Genomic DNA, 19,697 nt, shown 5'->3' with positions numbered 1-19,697 from the left:
TAGAGATACCAAGGGAACATTTCATGCAAAGGTGGACACAATAAAGGATAGAAATGGTGTAGACCTAATTGAAGCAGAAGATATTAAGAAGAGGTGGCAAGAATACGTAGAAGAACTATACAAAAAAGATCTTCATGACCCAGATAATCACAATGGTGTGATCACTCACCTAGAGCCAGACATCCTGGAATGCCAAGTCAAGTGGGCTTTAGGAAGCATCACTATGAACAAAGCTAGTGGAGGTGATGGAATTCCATTTGAGCTCTTTCAAATCCTAAAAGATGATGCTGTGAAAGTGCTGCACTCAATATGCCAGCAAATTTGGGAAACTCAACAGTGGCTCCAGGACTGGGAAAGGTCAGTTTTCATTCCAATCCCAAAGAAAGGCAATGCCAAAGAATGCTCAAACTACCACACAATTGCACTCATCTCACATAATAGCAAAGTAATGCTCAAAATTCTCCAAGCCAGGCTTCAATTGTACGTGAACTGTGAACTTCCAGATGTTCAAGCTGGATTTAGAAAAGGCAAAGGAACCAGAGATCAAATTGCCAACATCCACTGGATCATCAAAAAAGCAAGAGAGTTCCAGAAACACATCTATTTCTGCTTTGTTGACTATGCCAAAGCCTTTGACTGTGTGGATCACAACAAATGTGGAAAATTCTTCAAGAGATGAGAATACCAGACCACCTGACCTGCCTCTTGAGAAATCTGTATGCATGTCAGGAAGCAACAGTTAGAACTGAACATGGAACAACAGACTGATTCCAAATTGGGAAAGGAGTACATCAAGGCTGTATATTGTCACCCTGCTTATTTAACTTATATGCAGAGTACATCATGAGAAACACTGGGCTGGAAAAAGCACAAGCTCGAATCAAGATTGCCAGGAGAAATATCAATAATCTCAGATATGCAGATGACACCACCCTTATGGCAGAAAGTGAAGAAGATCTAAAGAGCCTCTTGATGAAAGTGAAAGAGGAGAGTGAAAAAGTTGACTTAAAACTCAACATTCAGAAAAGTAAGATCATGGCATCTGGTCCCATCACATCATGGCAAACAGATGGGGAAACAGTGACGGACTTTATTTTTTTGGGCTCCAAAATCACTGTAGATGGTGACTGCAGCCATGAAATTAAAAGATGCGTACTCCTTGGAAGAAGAGTTATGACCAACCTAGACAGCATATTAAAAAGCAGAGATATTACTTTGCCCACAAAGGTCCATTTAGTCAAAGCTATGGTGTTTCCAGTATTCATGTATGGATGTGCGTGTTGGACTATAAAGAAAGCTGAGGGCTGAAGAATTGATGCTTTTGATCTGTGGTGTTGGAGAAGACTCTTGAGAGTCCCTTGGATTGCAAGGAGGTCCAACCAGTTCATCCTAAAGGACATCAGTGCTGGATATTCACTGGAAGGACTGATGCTGAAACTGAAACTTCAATACTTTGGCCACCTGATGCGAAGAACTGACTGATTGGAAAAGACCCTTATGCTGGGAAAGATTGAAGGCAGGAGGAGAAGGGGACAACAGAGGATGAGATGGTTGGATGGCATCACTGACTCAATGGACATGAGTTTGAGTAAACCGCTGGAGTTGGTGATGGACCGGGAGGCCTGGCGTGTTGCAGTCCATGGGGTCGCAAAGAGGTGGGACAGGACTGAGTGACTGAACTGAACTGAGTTTATTAATTTTATTAAAAAGTCCATCATCTTAGACATACAGACAAAGGATGAGATGGTTAGATAGCATCACTGACTCAATGAACATGAATCTGAGCAAACTCCAGGTTATGGTGGAGGACAAAGGAGCCTGGCGGGCTGCACTCCATGGGGTTGCAAAGAGTCAGACAGAACTTTGTGACTGAAGGACCGCGGACGCATGACACATAGTCGACCAGTTGGCAACTGAAAAGATGCTCAACATCACTAATTAGAGAAATGCAAATCAAAACCTCAATGAGGTATCACCTCAGACTGGTCAAAATGGCTCTCATCAGAAAAATCTACAAATAATAAATATGGAGAGGGTCTGGAGAAAAGGGAACCTTCCTAGGATGTTGGTGGGAATGTAAACTAGTGCAGCCACTATGGAAAACAGTTCAGTGTTCCTTAAAAGACTAAGAGATACCATATGAGCCAGCAATCCCACTCCTGGAGATATATCTGGAAAGCACAAAAAATGTAATTCAAAAAGTTGCATATACCACAGTGTTCATAACAACACTATTTACAACCGTCAAGACATGGGGGAGCCTTGTGGGCTGCCGTCTGTGGGGTTGCACAGAGTCGGACACGACTGAAGCGATTTAGCAGCAGCAGCAGCAAGACATAGAAGCAATTTATATGTCCATCGACAGATGAATGGATAAAGAGGATGTGGTGAGATATATATATATATATATATATATATATATACACACACACACGCGCGCGCGCACACACATGCACACATACACAAGGGAATACAATTTAGCCATGGAAAGAATGAAGTAATACCATTTGCAGCAACGTGGATGGACCTACAGATAATCATACTAAGTAAGACAGAGAAAGATAAATGCCATATGGTATCACTTACATGTGGAATCTAAAAAATATTACAAAGGAACTTATTTACAAAACAAATATTCTCACAAACTTTTGGTTGCCTAACGGGAATGGGGCAGGGAGGGATAAATTAGGGCTTTGAGATTAACCGATATGTACTACAGTATATCTTGGATAAACAATGAGGACCTATAGTATAGCACAGGGAACTATTTTCAGTATCTTGCAATAGCCTATAATGGAAAAGAATCTGAAAAAGAATAACTGAATCACTTTGCTTTATACCTGAATCATTGTAAATCAGCCATACCTAAGTTAAAAAGTTCCATCATCCTCCTATCCAATGCAGAGTCAAACTTATAAATGAAATAGTTGTACTCATTTTTCTTGAGCTTGCTTGCCTCCTTCCAGTTTTTGTTTTGTTATTACCGGGCACTCTTCAAGAGCTTTTTAAATTTTATTGAAGTATAGTTGCTTTATAGTGCTGTGTTAGTTTCTGTGTCCAGCAGAGTGATTCAGGTATACACATATATAGTAGCTTGCGTTTGCAGATTCCAGACTTTGAATCCGTCCATCCTTCACCCTCCACCCCCTGACAATGACAAGTCTGTGTCTGTGGGTGTGTTTCTGTTTTGAAGATACGTTCATTTGTGTCATATGTTAGATTCCACATAATGATATTTGTCTTTCTCTTTCTGACTTTCCTAGTATGATAATCTCCAAGTTCATCCATGTTGCTTCAAATGGCCTTATTTTTTTTTTTTTTATGGCTGAGTAATATTACCTTGTATGTGTGTGTGTGTATATGTATATCATGTTTTCTTTATCCCTTCATCTGTCGATAGATATTTAGGTTGCTTCCATTTCTTGACTATTGTAAAAATAGTGCTGCTTTGAACATCGGGGTGCATGCATCTTTTGAATTAGAGTTTTCACCTTTTCCAGATATATTCCCGGTAGTGGGATAGCTGATCATTTGGTAGTTCTATGTTTAGTTTTTTAAGGTAGTGTTTTCCATAGTGGTTGCATCCATTTACATTCCTACCAGCAGTGTAGCAGGGTAGACCACTGCTACAACCACTCCCTCTAAAGCATTTGTTACTTGTAGACTTTTTAATGATGGCCTTTCTGACTGGTGTGAGGTGATACCTCATTGTAGTTTTGTGTTCCATTTCTCTAATAATTAGCAATGTTGAGCATCTTTTCACATACCTCTTAGCCATCTGTGTGTCTTCTTTCTAGAAATGTCTAGATCTTCTGATCATTTTTTGAAAATTTTTGTTGTTGTTATTGAACTGTGTGAGCTGTTTGTATATTTTAGAAATTAAGCCCTGGTTGGTCACATCATTTATAGATGTTTTCTCCCAGTCTGTAGGTTGTCTTTTAGTTTTGTTTATGGTTTTCTTTACTATGGTGTAAAAGCTTATAAGTTTGATTAGATCCCATTTGTTAATTTTGCTTCTATTTCTGTTGCTTTGGGAGACTGGTCTAAGAAAACATTGATACAATTTTTGTTAGAGATTGTTTTGCCTATTTTCTCTTACAGGAGTTTAACAATGTCATGTCTTATATTTAAGTCTTTAAGCCATTTTATTTTGGGGTTTGATGTGAGGGTGTGTTCTGACTTTATTGATTTACATACAGCTGTCCAGATTTCCTGACACTTATTGCTGAAGAGACTGTCTTTTTTCATTGTATATTCTTGCCTCCTTTGTCAAAAACTAATTGACCCTAGATGTGTGGGTTTATTTCTAGGCTGTCTGTTTTGTTCCATTGATCCATATGTCTATTTTTTTTGCCAGTGCCATGTCGTTTTGATTCCTGTAGCTTTGTAGCATTGTCTGATGTCTGGAAAGGTTATGCTTCATGCTTTGTTCTTTTCCATGCACTCTTAACTGGCGAGATAAATCACATAAAACCAAAGGTAAACTTTACTTTGGCCATCAACCAAGACTGTAGAAGCCTATCTTTCTGCAGCTGTCTAATGGATTTGTACCCATGCCTTCCACCACATTTTTATTTTTAATGATAAATTGGTGGCTATCTCAGGGGATTTTAACATCAAGAAAAAAGCTGTATGGATCCTAGAAAGTTTTGTTTTGTTAAGTATTGTTGGCTGGGTATTTAATTAAATATAGGATTAAACGTGTCAGATGCTAAAGTGAAACTTCGGAGATGATGTTCGTTCAGCAGACTTTTGACGCTAGTCTTGAACTGAGTGATGATGACACAAATATAATGGGTTATGACTCCTGCCCATCAGGGAATTCTCATTCTGCTGAGAAAGACAATGAAATACTTTAAATCAGCAGGCTCCAGTGTTTTTGGCACCAGGGACTGGTTTCATGGAAAACAGTTTTTCCACAGACCAGGGATGTGAGGGTACGTTTTGGAATGATTCAGGCTCGTTATATTTATTGTGCAGTTTATCATTATTACATTAGGTCCATCTCAGATCATCAGGCATTAGATCCTGGAAGCTGGGGGCCCTGCTTTAGATTGTTTCCCAAACTCATATAACCCATGTGTGAACTATATTAGCTTATGCACATTTCCCTTTGTATACCTTTTTCTCAGCTGTGAGAATTCCAGTTGATGTGTAAGCAGGTGTGAAGTCAGTGCTCTAGGCAACCGGTAAAGAAAGGGCTGTAAGAGCTGGGCCCAGTAGGCATAGAGTCTCCAGCAGTGGGGGATGTAGAGAAAACCCAGGTGTGGAGTGATCTGGTGAAAGCAGCAGTCTGAGGATCTGCAGGGAACCTGGCCGTAGGCCCTGAAGGGATCTGATGTCTGAGGACCTTCCTAGTTGTGGCCTAGTGACCTTGTGTCCTTAAGGCTGAAGAATCCAACACCAGATCAGCCATGGCATGCTAAGTAAGCTATGATTTTGCGTCAGTCAATCATGCATTCCCTGAATGAAGGGATTTTTCTTTTGGTCAACCCAATTCTTGAATTTGTACAAGCATGGTAAAAGTAGGCCCTGAGACCAGTGAGAACATAGGCCCTTGTCTAATCTGGTTTGGAGACAGGCTCCCTAAATAAGAAGAGGGTAGGGCTGAGTGAATGTGGAGTGGGGAAAAAGGCAGGAATGAATTTTAAAAAGTGAATGGATGACTTAAGCCATGGTAAAGTTTATGAGTTAAGGAAGGTGATTCTGTTTGAAGTAATCCTGAACGTTTTCTGACATCTGGTATTTATTAATTTATCAGCTCCTCTGTGGGACACATTCCAACATACTAACTGGTGTTTTCCCCTCTACAGAAAAGGGTTGTTATCACCAACCTGAATGGTCATACTGCTCGAGTCAATTGCCTACAGTGGATTTGTAAACAGGATGGTTGTAAGTATTAATCTAACTTCTCTTAATTTAACATTACTGTATCTGATATTATGTATTTAGAAAAATAGAAGAAAAATGACATGCCCAATGAAATATCTGACTTATACTACTTCTGCTTTGTAGCAATTGAAGCACAGATAACACAGCAGTACTTAGGATGAGGGTAGAGGCAGCCCCCTACTGAGGCGAGAGCCCCGCCATTGCTCACAGCTTTTGATCCAAAGCCTTGTATGCAGGGCTTGTATTGGAGCCCAGACTGGGATTCAGAAAATTCAGCCTGTAGGTGGTCTGTTTCTGCCACAGACAAACAATTGGTTTTTTAGGCAAGGCATTGCATTTTTGTTGACCCTAGTTTGCATCTTAGTAATATACAAAAAATAAAACTTTGAACTAAATCAGTGAGTGATTCATGAAAGCTATGAGGTCAAAATTATTTTCTGAATAATACTAAGAAGTTATTCCTAGTCTTCATTCTGTCCCAAGTATGCAGCGCCATTTTCCAGTGGCTACATAATATGTGATGTTGCCACAGTTTAAACACAGGAGCAGATATGAAAATCCAGGTGTATTCTAATAAAGTCAGACTTTAAAGAGGTTTGCTGAAATATTAAACAGTACCTTTCTTCTTATTAAATTTTTTGTTTTGGGAAATACAGGGTTTCCCCCTATTAAAAAATGTTATGTTCTTGTTATTCGTAAGTGAACTAATAGACAAGTATTTTTCAAATTTTCCAGTTTTAATTTCTGTTGTGATTAATATTGACACATATAGCCTATATAAACAAAAGGTCTTTGGGGTCCTTAAAAAATTTTATGAGTCTCAATGAGTCCTGATATCAAAACATTTGGGAATTGCTGGACTAGATTATCTCCAGGTCTCTTTCATCTCTGAGATTCCACGGCTCCAGAATTTTTATTTAACTTTGCTTTTAGATGGGCTTCTAAAATCCTGTGGAAATTCCTCATATGTCTTAACTGTACCTACTATAGTGTTCTTATGGACTCTGAATTAATTTTATTTTTTGATTTTGCAACTATTTATTGAGAGCATTCTGAGCCAGGCCCAAAGGCAAAATTTCCTGAATTAGTGAGCTGTGGTTTTATCTATGACATTAAAAAAACATTTAATAAGCTACTTACTGCAGTTGGTAATGCCGAGTTAGTCACATTAGGTCAGTAAAAACCATTAAATATTAGAAAGAGTGGCTGTTAGTACATATATTAAAATACAATTGTAATTATATTAATTGCCACCAAATGACATCAAAGCCTACTTGAATCTCAGTATAGGGATTCCTTTTAAAGTATTAATTTGGGCTTGTATGTTTTATCTTCCTTTTAAAAGTGAGGTTACATAAAATGAATTGCTTGTGTATCACTGAAATCTATTATAGTTATGATTGATTTTCTCAGAATTGGATTCTATTGCCAGATAATTCAGGTACTCTTTCTTTCTTTTTTTTTTTTTTTTTCAGGTACTCTTTCTAACCCATATATCAGTGACATGAAATTCTAATGGTATTATTTTATATTTCCAAAACATCTGATTCTTATCACATTACTTTCATGTACCTTAGAGCAATTATCAGAATCATATAGTTAGGTCAGTGGCTTAATTGCCATGACACATGAAGAAATTAAAGCGCAAGATTGCACCTGGCTGGCAACAGGGTTAGGATATGTGCCTGGGACTTTTGAGTACAAATTTAATGTGTTTAGATAGTCTGCCAGCTGTTTCATCTAACTATCTAGACATCAGTCAGTTCAGTTCAGTTCAGTCGCTCAGTCGTGTCCGACTCTTTGCAACCCCATGAATCGCAGCATGCCAGGCCTTCCTGTGCATCACCAACTCCCGGAGTTCACTCAGACTCACGTCCATTGAGTCGGTGACGCCATCCAGCCATCTCATCCTCTGTCGTCCCCCTTCTCCTCCTGCCCCCAATCCCTCCCAGCATCAGAGTCTTTTCCAATGAGTCAACTCTTCGCATGAGGTGGCCAAAGTACTGGAGTTTCAGCTTTAGCATCATTCCTTCCAAAGAAATCCCAGGACTGATCTCCTTCAGAATGGACTGGTTGGATCTCCTTGCAGTCCAAGGAACTCTCAAGAGTCTTCTCCGACACCACAGTTCAAAAGCATCAATTCTTCGGCGCTCAGCCTTCTTCACAGTCCAACTCTCACATCCATACATGACCACAGGAAAAACCATAGCCTTGACTAGACGGACCTTTGTTGGCAAAGTAATGTCTCTGCTTTTGAATATGCTGTCTAGGTTGGTCATAACTTTCCTTCCAAGGAGTAAGCGTCTTTTAATTTCATGGCTGCATTCACCATCTGCAGTGATTTTGGAGCCCGAAAAAATAAAAGTCTGACACTGTTTCCACTGTTTCCCCATCTATTTCCCATGAACCAGCAGAAATAAATAAACAGAAAATCCAAACCAAAATTATATTAGATTATTTCCCCCTTTTTGATTCTTATTCATTTTCTTCTATCAATAAATGTTTGAAGGAGCTATTTTGAAATATGTGTTTGATTTCAAAAATATTTCATGTGCTTGATAGCACCAGCTAACTGTAATGGCTGGTATATGTTATTTCTACCCAAAGTGTTTAGCCAGAGTTTCATAAGGAAACAACCAGGCAAATTCACATTGAGGGACATTTGGCAAAACAACTGGCCTGGACTCGCATTGTGACAAAAGAAGAAACTGGAAAGTTATTCAGGATTAAAGGAGACTTAAAAGATGTGTCAATCAAATGCATAATGTATGGTCCTTAGATTTTTTATTAAAAAAGAAGTTACAGAAGACATTACTGGGACAATCTTGGGGAATTTTAATATGTATTATTTCGTAACATTACTGTGTCAGTGTTAACATTCTTGAACGCGATAATTATATGTGGTGGCTCAGTGGGTAAAGGATCCACCTGTCAATGCAGGAAATGTGGGTTCGATTCCTGCGTTGGCAACATAGATCCCCTATTGAAGGAAATGGCAGAGCACCCCAGTATTTATGCCTGGGAAATTCCATGGATAGAGAAGCCTGGTAGGCTACAGTCCATGGGGTCGCAGACAGTTGGACATGACTGAGCGACTAATCAACAATGTAGGAGAGTGTTCCAGTTTTTGAGAAGAATAGGGTAAAATATCTTAAGGAGCAAAGGTCATCATGCCTCCAACTTATTTTTGAATGGTTTATCAAAAGCAAAAATGGAGGTGTGTGTAAATGTACATACAGGGGGCAAGATATTAAGCAAATATGGCAAAATCTTAACAGTTGGTGAATACAGGTAAAGGTATGTGAGTTTTGTTTTTTCCATAGCTTTGATGTTTTTCAAAATAGCTGGGGAAAAAAATGTTCACTGAGATACGATTTTTTTCAGCTCCTTCAACTGAATTAGTTTCTGGAGGATCTGATAATCAAGTGATTCACTGGGAAATAGAGAATAATCAGGTGGGTAGACATGTTTATGGTTATAAGAAATGACTGTTATATCTACATTTATTTTCAATTTTTCCTGTCATTTTTCTTGTGTTCCTCCTTAATGAAGTTCCTCATTCTTGCTTATCAGTAATCCAGATCCTGTATCTTCCGTATGTCATAGGTCCTGTCCCCTTCCTTCTAATACCTGCTTCCATATTCATAGGCTTTCAGTCATTTCTTTGAATGTCTTATCATTTGAAATAATTTACAAAGTGCTCTTACATGGGCTATTTTGTTTTCGGTGATCGCAAAAATTCATACTGCTGTGTGGATAGGACAATGGTTGCCTCGTGGATAGAGATTTATATAATTCTGCGTGATGTTATAATATGCAGTACTGGGTGTGCATGGACCTCTACGGATGGATGTTTAGGTTGGTTCTAGTTGGAAGCAGAGATTAAAAATGTGAAGTTTGTGCATCAGATATTTGAACATCTGCCACGCAGAAGATACAAATGAGGCAAAATCCTATTTGTGAATTGTGCATATGTATCAAAGGCAAAATGTGCTTAAATAACTACAGATTTGTTTAATAAGTACAAAGGTGGCACTGTAGGTGAGTGCTTGCACTTGCTATACCACAACCATACCGCCGTGAAAGTTCAATAGGGATTTAAGAGGGGGCCCTTGAGTTGAGTCTAATAGTATGAGATGATTTTCTTAGGAAGAATTAAAGGGTTGAGCATTCCAAGTAGGAAAAATGCATGAATCAAAGTTCAGGTAAGAAAGGAGACCATTTGCTCAGAAATATTCAGTTTTCACCATAGCCTAAGATGTCTTAAGGGCAGGGCTTTTCGAGCTCGTTCAGAGAATTATTCATCTGTAAGCTCTGTGTAAAAAGGAATCTGTGGCCACTGGGAAAACAGCGCATACACTTTTCTTAGAGAATCACTAAGTGTGCATGAGCGTAGTGAAGGCTCTGAAAAGCTCTGACATGGGCAGACCTGCTCATCTTTTTTCAGCCAGTGTTTCCTTCAAGTCTGATTCCCCGCCCCCCCTTTAAATCCCTTAGCATCCATTGTAACTTTGAGGAACACAGTTTTGGAAATATTTCTGGATACCACATGACAGGCAGTAGAAGTGTTACTTTTCTAGTAAGAAGAGGAGGAGACGATTTCGTGAGACTGAGTTCACGAGTTTGTTCTTTATGAACAGGCATTTGGAAGTCATTCAGGATTTCTTGCCTGGAAAATCCCATGGACAGAGGAGCCTGGTGGGCTCTGTCCACAGGGTCATGGGAATCGAACATGACTTAGCAGCTAAACCCACCAGCAGCAGCAGGATTTCTGGATAGTGGAGTATGTATGTCAAAGTCAAATGAGTCTGACAGGAGTGTGCCAAATTGGAATGGGAAAAAATATGAAGGAAGAGATATGAAATGTATTTGTGAAGGCAAAATTATTTTGGCATTGACTAGATAGTTGTCAAAGGAGTGGGAATCTCGTGGGTAGAGAAGTGAGAAATCAAAAACAGTGGGATTCTGTCTCCAGGCCCTGGAAGAAAGATGCGTCTACAAAGCAAAATAGGCAAGTGGGAGGGAAGATGTTGTAAACATTTTACTTGTATTGCTGGCCAGACACCCAGACTTGTCTCCAGAGAAAGGGGCCAGATGTGGAGGTGGGGATTGTGGAGTCACTTAGACTTGAATGAGAACTGAAAAGGCTTATGTAGCAAAGCAGCTCCTATTTGGACTTATCTTGGCAGAGGAATTCAGAGAGAACCACTTGAGCACTCATTTTTGAGACCTTGAGTTAAGACTTGCAAGACTCTTTTGTCAGTGCTGCCCTAAGCTTCTGTCGGTAGAGAGACTTGCAGGCTAAGTATCTGATGGCAGACGGCGAACTTAGACATGGACCAGAAAGGAGGCTGAGGCTAAACAGGAAGAGCAGGAAGATGAAAGGCCTCAAAGAGGGATGAAGGGAATAAGAGGATTTGGGGGAAGGAGTCACACATTGTAGCTTGAGAGGCTTAAAGGTTCCGTATGGTATGCATTTTCACGTACACAGGTGCTCACTGCATCTTGACTTCTGATAAAAGGAGATAGTTCTAAGCTGGCATAATGAGAGATTTGAGTCTTTGACTAGTGGGCGTTGTTTTTTAACAAGCCAGTGAACTTTAGAGATTTGTTTTGTTTGAGCTTTTAAGATTCTCTAATGGTTGAAATAAAATTCTGCTTAAAGATGTGAAGTGACATAGAAAAGAAATTTATGATTGCCATAGGGGAAAGGGGATGGGGATGGGGTAAAATTAGGAGCCTGGGATTAGCAGATACAAACTATATAAAATGAACAACATAACAAGGCCCTACTGTATAGTACAGGGAACTTTATTCAAAACCATAATAGGAAAGGATATGAAAAAGAATATGTATAGTACAATGTAACAATGTAAATCAATGATACTTCAGTATAAAATAAAACAGAAAAAAACAGGTGTGAAATGAGTTTTTCTATAGATTTAACATTTGGGAGGTAATTATACAGACTCAGATAGCATTACCGACTGAGTGGACATGAATTTGAGTGATCTCCGAGAGATAGTGAAGGATGGGGAAGCCTGGCATACTGCAGTTCCTGGGGTTGCAAAGAGTTGTACACGACTTAGTGACTGAGCAACAACAATAACAATAAATTTTAAATACCGGAAAGTATAAAGAAGAAAAAAGACACAAAACTTCCGTGGCTAACATTCTAATGAAGATTGTTCCATATCTCTAGTGTTTAATTATGTACTGAAGTGATTTTGTTTATTTGAGTTTTAAAAAGTGTTTTTTTTCAGAGAAGTCAAAGGTTAATGACTACAGGAAGTTAGTATACAAAGCCTTATACGTAACTATTAGTTACCTTTTTGAGTGGCAGAGTTCTACTTAAGTAATTGGAAAAACAATTGAGATATTTAAGGCACCTCTATTTCAGCAGACAACAATTTACAAAACATACCTCTCAAGGAAAGTGGTAAATCTTACATATTTGGAACTCTAAAAATACAGACCCACAAAAACAGAAATGATACTACAGGGCATAATCTTGCATAGCAAGCAGGAAGACTGATAACCAGGTGGCATTTCCCAGTTTTTGCCAGTTCTTCATTTTGTAGCTCTGCTTGATACATGCAAGTATTATGAGTGGATGCTGAAAAAACTTGGTAAAAGTTTGATAGAAAACAGAACATTTACTCATTTCCAAAACATAATCTCACATGTTGCTGCTAAGTCACTTCAGTCGTGTCCGACTCTGTGTGACTCCATAGATGGCAGCCCACCAGGCTCCCCTGTCCCTGGGATCCTTTAGGCAAGAACATTGGAGTGGGTTGCCAATTCCTTCTCCAAGGCATGAAATCGAAAAGTGAAAGTGAAGTTGCTCAGTCGTGTCTGACTTAGTGACCCCATGGACTGCAGCCTACCAGGCTCCTCTGTCCATGGGATTCTCCAGGCGAGAGTACTGGAGTGGGGTGCCATTGCCTTCTCACATATTACCACCAAAAAATTTTTCATAGTGAAAAAACATGGTTGACGCTACCTTTGCTAAAATATCGAAGGTAATTTCACTGAGAGTGGAACAGGCTGACATTGCATGTCTCCTGGTGTGTTACACTGATGTGACAACGTCACAATGTCAGCCCTGGATCTTTCCAGGGGGAGACGTCAGACCAATCCTAGAGGAGGAGCAGTCCACAAATCTGGCCTGTAGTCTTCAAAGGTTTCAGTGTCATAGATGTCTTTCCATGGTGATAAGTGAGCATTATCCTTTTTGTTGGCTTAGAATATAAGTCTAAAATTATTTAATCAGTTTCCTATTAACACTTTTTTTTCCTATTAATACTTTTAAGTTGATTGCAGTTTTCCTGAAGAGTGTATGATAAGTATCCTTTTGTATTTGTCTTTTATTTCAGTTAAACTAGTGTTGTTCTCTCAGAGTAGGTTCTTAGATGTGAGATTGCTTTGTCAAGGGATGTGTACATTTTGTGTGTTGTTAATATAATCAGACAGACTTCTCACAAGTTTATGTTCTTCTCAGCTTGTTCTTGTTCAGTCACTAAGTTGTGTCTGACTCTGCAGCACGCCAGGCTTCCCTGTCCTTCACTGTCTCAGCTTGAAAGGACTTATTTCTGGGTCAGGCATTTTAACAGTGCCTTTAATCCTCTGATTCTAGTTAAGTGCGGGTAAAACTGATAATTCTTTTGTTTCACATAGCGTTTTTGTTATTCTTTGTGATTCAGCTTTTACAAGCAGTCCACGTCTCCGGCCATGAAGGACCTGTTTATGCAGTGCAAGCTGTTTACCAGAGGAGGGCACCAGATGTTGCATTGCGTACACTGATAGTGTCCGCAGCTTCCGATTCTACTGTTCGAGTCTGGTCTAAACAGGGTTCTGAAGGTAGGTTTAGAGACATTGTTCCAAACAGATGAAATAATAATTATCAAATGAACAGCATCGTAGAAGAGCATCCTCATAATTTTTTCAGTCTTTCGAGCAGTTTTTGAAATGTTAAAAATCTAATCTACATGTTTTTTTCTTTTACACTTTTCTAGAATTCCTGTTTACCAAACTGTTGATAATGTAAATTCCTTCAAAGCCTTTTCATTTAAGTCTTTTTGTTCTCTGTAACCTTGTTCTCTTGTAACCTTAAAGCTGACCATTTAAATTCCCATTGTCACTGGGGGCTCAGAACTGACTTTTCTCATCTCCTTGGTGATGTCCAGGGTTCTGATGATGCCACTGGACCTCTCCAGGTGGATAAGCTGAGTTGTTCATGGTGTGTTTTATTTCTTAGTGACATGCCTTCAGACCTTGAACTTTGGAAATGGATTCGCTCTGGCTCTCTGCTTGTCTTTTTTGCCTAATATTGATGGTGAGTTTCCTGCTAAGTGTATATTAAAAGAGCAGCATATTTTTATATCTCCATACAACCAGGACCTCAAAGAAACATATTGGATCTTAATTTTGTGTCTGAATATTTTCAGAAGACAAGTTGAGAGACATGGATAACATACTTTTGTTCTCAGTAGTCAAATGATCTATCTGTGTATAAAACATAAGGTTAAGGGGGTGGCTGTTAGAAACTTCAGTAGCTGTTAAAAATTTAAGTGATTTAATATGAACTTGAGATTGATATTCCTATTTATCAGATATATGTTCAATATAGATGAAATTTGGGGAAATTGCCTAGCTCTGTAGAAGGTGGAGGTCTGGGATAAGTTGAGAAAGTACTAAGGATGGGCCCTGTGAGCATTTCTCTCGAGGTGACAGCCCCTGCCCATCGTGTGCAGTGGCAGTTTGCCTCAGGCCACTTAAAATCTCTAAACGAAAAATGTCCTTTTGCTGGGAAGCCCGTCTGTACCTGTCTTTGATTATTCTCCACCCGGATGGTGGCCAGCGCACGTCAGACAGTCTTGTGGCTCCTCAGATGCCTGGAGGACAGAGCTGGTGGGCAGAGACTGGGCCTGGAAACCTCCAGGCTGTTTTGCCCTCTGCAGCAGGAGCTGCAACTCCGTGGTCTCACGTGATGTTCCACTTTCTGCCAGGGCTTCCCGGGAGGAGGAACTTGCACACGTTCTGTTCTGGTTTTTGTTACATAGAATTTCATTTCTTCGCATCTGTACTGAGGCTGAGTGACTAGCGTTTTATGGCTTTTTTAAAAAAATTGATTTAAAGAAAACTAATTTTACAGTCACAACTTTCATAGCTTTTTAACCACATAGTTATATATGTGCTTTTATTTTGTTCTTTAATTACTCTGTGAATTTTGTTTTAGTATCAAATTCTCGAAATGTAGGGTCCTCAAAGTAACAAACATACCCTTAAATCTTTGTGCAATAACCAGGATGCTGGGCTCTTAGTCACTCTCCCGGATTTTTTATTATTCACTTGGGCTAATGATTCCTATTAAGTGTTCTGGCTGACATGGTTAAGTGCTCCCAGCTTGTTTTTACTGCTGAGCTCTTTTTACTGCTCCTTCTATAGTAAATGACATAGAACAGAGCAGAGGATTCTGTTAATAGTCATTCTTTGCCAAGTATCCATTTAATAGAATATTCTAGAATGTTCATTTTATTCCTAAAGATGTTACTGTGTGCTTTCAATTTATTTGTTCAGTGATGTGGGAAATAGAAGTCAAGGCTCTACCTAGAACTTAGGACACGGCATAGGTGATTGTCATAACTTAGGATGGATGTTATGATGTTGCATGATATTTTATATATATATATATGTTATATGATGCTTATAGTAATGCCTCTTTTTTCTCCCAGTGCCGGTATTAGCATGTGGTGATGATGACTGCAAAATTCACTTATTTGTTCAACAAAACAATCAGGTAATTGTTCATGTTTCTTTAAGAGGCTAGAATTATGTTCTGCTTAATTCCATATCTTAAGACAGACGTTCTAGATTATAGAATTTGGGGGATGTTCTGATCTAAGTTGACCAATCCAATAGGAAAATCTTTTCGACAGTCCTCTGTTAAACCGCTTGTCGCTCTTTGATCGCCAAGTAGTCTGCTGCTGCTTTGGCCTCCAAGTCCAGAGTTGTTGCGGAATACAGTCATTAGGTGGGGAAGAAGAGAGGGAAATGTAGCAGTAGTAGGTTTTCTTAAGAAATTTAAATGAAGTATAATATACCTACCGTGACATACACCCCAGCAGTGATTATTTGTCCTTATAATCTTTTCCTGTTCTTTGAGTGGTTAAACCAGAGGGAAGGTTCAGAAAGAGGGTTGGTTAACCCTATGTTCATTTAGTTAATAGAGCCTGAGTGAAAGGCGCTCAGCCATGCCTGCTCTTTGTGACCCCATGGACTATACAGTCCATGAAAGTCTCCAGATCAGAATACTGGAGTGCGTAGCTGTTCCCTTCTCCAGGGGATCTTACCAACCCAGGGACTGAACCCAGGTCTCCCGCATTGCAGGTGGATTATTTACAAGCTGAGCCACCAGGAAAGCCCTAGAATACTGGAGTGCGTAGCCTATCCCTTCTCCAGCGGATCTTCCCGACCCAGGAATCAAACTGGGGTCTCCTGCATTGCAGGTGGATTCTTTACCAGCTGAGCTACCAGGAAATCCCTAGTTAATAATAGAGATACTTATTTCTTTGCATTTTATAAGAAAGTTAAAAATCATTGTGTTCAGCTGCCCAGCTTTTTTCTATATTGTATCTACAGCATATGTCATTTTACCTTGTGAACAGTTGGTGTATTTGGGGACTACAGATATTATCTACTCATGACTGCTCAGTTAAATGATATAGATGATGAGTTTTTTTCATTCCCAAGTGAGAACTCTATCTTATGACTGATCAGATAGTGTTCCCAGTTTTTTTAAAAAATGTAGGAGGAATGGCTGAGATCAAATGAGGTCACTGATATACATTAAAATATTAAATTCTTACATTAAGTCCTGTGATTTTTGTTATCTTACTAGTTTCAGAAAATGCTTTTTCTCTCTGGACATGAGGATTGGATAAGAGGCGTGGAATGGGCAGCCTTTGGTCAGTATGAAATATTGCTAAAGTACATATAGTGCAGACAAGTATGTGTAACTTTCAAAAATGCAGCCTTTCATGTTTTAATTTAACATTTTCTTTGTATGTAACATTTTTCTGTTGTCCCAGTTAGAAAAGAGGATACTTATCCTTTGTATTAAGTATTAGTTGGGATGGTAGAGGATGACATAAGTTGATCTTTACAAGAGAACACTAGCTATTACATGTGCAGACATTCTTGAGAAGTTCTTCGTAGAAATTAGTAGATTGTATAGGAATACCAAATATTATAACTGTTTATTAGCATTTTATGTGTATTTGTCAGTGTCACTGAAAATGAATACGGGTCAAATGAATGAAAGATAGGGAAGCAAAGTCTAATTTTTTTCAGGAAATCTAGAAATTTATATATTGTAGAAGAAAAACTCTTATACTTAAATTTAAGAATAGAATGTTCTAAAAATAATAATATCTGTTTTTTTAACTAGGAAGAGATCTTTTCCTAGCAAGCTGTTCACAAGATTGCCTGATACGGATATGGAGACTGTATGTAAAATCAACATCTTTAGAGACTCAGGAAGATGATAATATAAAACTGAAAGAAAATACTTTTACTGTAGAAAACGGAAGTGAGTAATAATGAAAATATTTGATGCAGTAATTCTTAGATTTCCTAGCTGATTTATTTATCTGTATCACTATACACATATGTGAAGGTTAGGTTTTCAGAAGTATCAGATCCCTAGCTGAAACTTACACTATGCATTTTTCCTTTTTTATTTTTATGTGAGAGTAAGTCATTTTTAATATATGAAACTTACTTTTCTAAACCATATTAGGTTTTCTTAGTTGCTGAAAATGTTTAGTATTTTCTCAATAAATTAGTTTGTAAACTTTAAATTTCAGTTTTAGCATAGGAAGATCTAAAGAAATAATGTGAATTATTTGTACATTTGTTGGAGGATATTCATAAGAGACAACTAAATTCCTATATTTGAATGGCATATGTAGTTCTGATTTTCTTACTGTCTGGCATCAGAACAGTACCCCTCCATGGTAGGTTCTGTTGGAATGTTGTATTTAAAGGAGATAATTTTCTGTGGGTATGAAAATCATGTTAATCCTTATTTAACATTGTTCATCCAGAAATACACTTCTTTATTATTACTTTTTTGGTTATAATGCCCATTAGAGTTGAGATTTGGTGACAGATTTATGGAGAGAACCAAGAAATACTATAAGCAGCATATTGTTTCCAAATATGAAAACTTTTGTGTTATTTTCATTAATTATTTTGTTTGAAAGTTCACAGTACTGATTTGACTTCCTTTATTTTTACATTTATCTTAGGGGTGTTGTCTCTTTTTAATGGTAGTTAGACTATTTCACATAATGAGTGAGGATATCAAAGAAGGCCGGCATGTCTTTTTTGTTTTTTAATTATAGCATAAGAGTCACTGTTCCTGAAAATTTAAAGTAGAACATATTCCTTAATTTTTATTTATAGCTAAGTAGGCAAAACATAAAGAAAAATCTGTATATCTTTAGAATTTATATATCTTTTTTCTCCTGTAATTTTGAACAAGGGGTAAAGTTGATGAAATTTAGAATTAATGTTTTTTGTTGAATCTAAATCATGTTTTGTTCTGATTTTTTTTTAATGTAATTGTACAACTGAGTTGGTTATGAAAATGTTCCTTTTACAAAGAACTTTGTGGGAAGAATCTTTTGTTGTTGTTGTTGTAGGTATTAAAATAACATTTGCGGTTACTCTGGAGACTGTACTGGCTGGTCATGAAAACTGGGTAAACGCAGTTCATTGGCAGCCTTCATTTTACAAAGGTAGGAAGAAAAGCGAACACAAAGCCCTCATTTCAATTACGTCTGACTGATAGAATTTTAAGCCGACCAAATGGAGTAGAGGATATTTTTGAGTGTAAGTAGAAATCTCAAGGACTTCTCTTGTGGTCCAGTGGTTAAGAATCTGCCTGCCAGTGCAGGGGACACAGGTTCGATCCCTGGTCTGGAACGAAGTTCCCACATGTCACAGAGCAACTAAGCCTGTGAACCACAACTGCTGAGCCCACGCACCCTAGATCCCGTGCTCCGCAACAAGAGAAGCCACTGCGATGAGGAGCCTGTCCACTACAACCCAAGAGAAGCCCCTGCTTGCTGCAACTCGAGAAAGCCCTAGCACAGCAGCGAAGAGCCAGTGCGCCACAATGAATGAAGACCCAACCCAGCCAAAACAAACAAACAATTAAAAAAAAAGAAATCTCAAGTATAAGACATTTTCATGTTGGTAAAGTGTAATACTATAACCCGTTCAGCTAGGTCTTCAATTTCATTGAAAGTTGTATTTCTAAGAGGGAAAAAAGTATGATTCCTGCTTTGATGCCAAAACTGCCATATGGCTTTTAACTTTTTATTTTTAAAGTTTTTACCTGGTCCTTGTAGGATTTAAGAGAAACTGACTTTCAAGCCAACTTCACTTGATCCTTTACCCTTGGAAATACAAAGTTGGTAATACCAAGCTACATCATTTATGACTAAGTAAAGATTTTCCTTCTTTCTTTTACCCTTAACCTCTGTTTATGGAGTGATGATTGTGTGCACGTTCGAGTTGGCACTGAGGTGTAGAGCTGAGCATGGCAGCAGCCCTGTTTTCTCTTCCCAGCCCCTTCCCCAAGACAAGAATAGAGAGCAGCAGTAATTAATCCTCAGGTAACACCATCCAGCTTTTATTATGATGTCATATTTGCTGCAGTTTAAAAAAAGTTAAATTAGGTATTATAGGACTTCCCTGGTGGTTCAGTGGATCAGAATCTCCTGCCAGTGCAGGGG

General features: G+C 38.5%; 1 protein-coding gene across 2 annotated transcripts in view; it reads left to right on the top strand.

The window, feature by feature from the left end:
- Positions 1-19,697, top strand: part of ELP2 (elongator acetyltransferase complex subunit 2) — a 46,895-nt gene that overhangs the window by 1,445 nt on the left and 25,753 nt on the right. Inside the window, exons 2-10 of one of the 2 annotated variants that reach the window (XM_055559397.1) lie at positions 5,814-5,892; positions 9,277-9,347; positions 13,596-13,752; positions 14,150-14,227; positions 14,783-14,975; positions 15,616-15,691; positions 16,793-16,859; positions 17,342-17,482; positions 18,600-18,695. In XM_055559397.1, the coding sequence (XP_055415372.1) occupies positions 5,814-5,892; positions 9,277-9,347; positions 13,596-13,752; positions 14,150-14,227; positions 14,783-14,975; positions 15,616-15,691; positions 16,793-16,859; positions 17,342-17,482; positions 18,600-18,695 (958 nt within the window). The remainder of the gene's footprint in view (positions 1-5,813; positions 5,893-9,276; positions 9,348-13,595; positions 13,753-14,149; positions 14,228-14,782; positions 14,976-15,615; positions 15,692-16,792; positions 16,860-17,341; positions 17,483-18,599; positions 18,696-19,697) is intronic. The other variant, XM_055559396.1, reaches the window with a different exon arrangement.

Source organism: Bubalus kerabau, chromosome 21, assembly GCF_029407905.1.
Source record: "Bubalus kerabau isolate K-KA32 ecotype Philippines breed swamp buffalo chromosome 21, PCC_UOA_SB_1v2, whole genome shotgun sequence".
Classification (NCBI taxonomy): domain Eukaryota; kingdom Metazoa; phylum Chordata; class Mammalia; order Artiodactyla; family Bovidae; genus Bubalus; species Bubalus kerabau.
The sequence above is the reverse complement of the archived record's forward strand: the minus strand, read 5'-3'. Positions and strand labels throughout refer to the sequence as shown.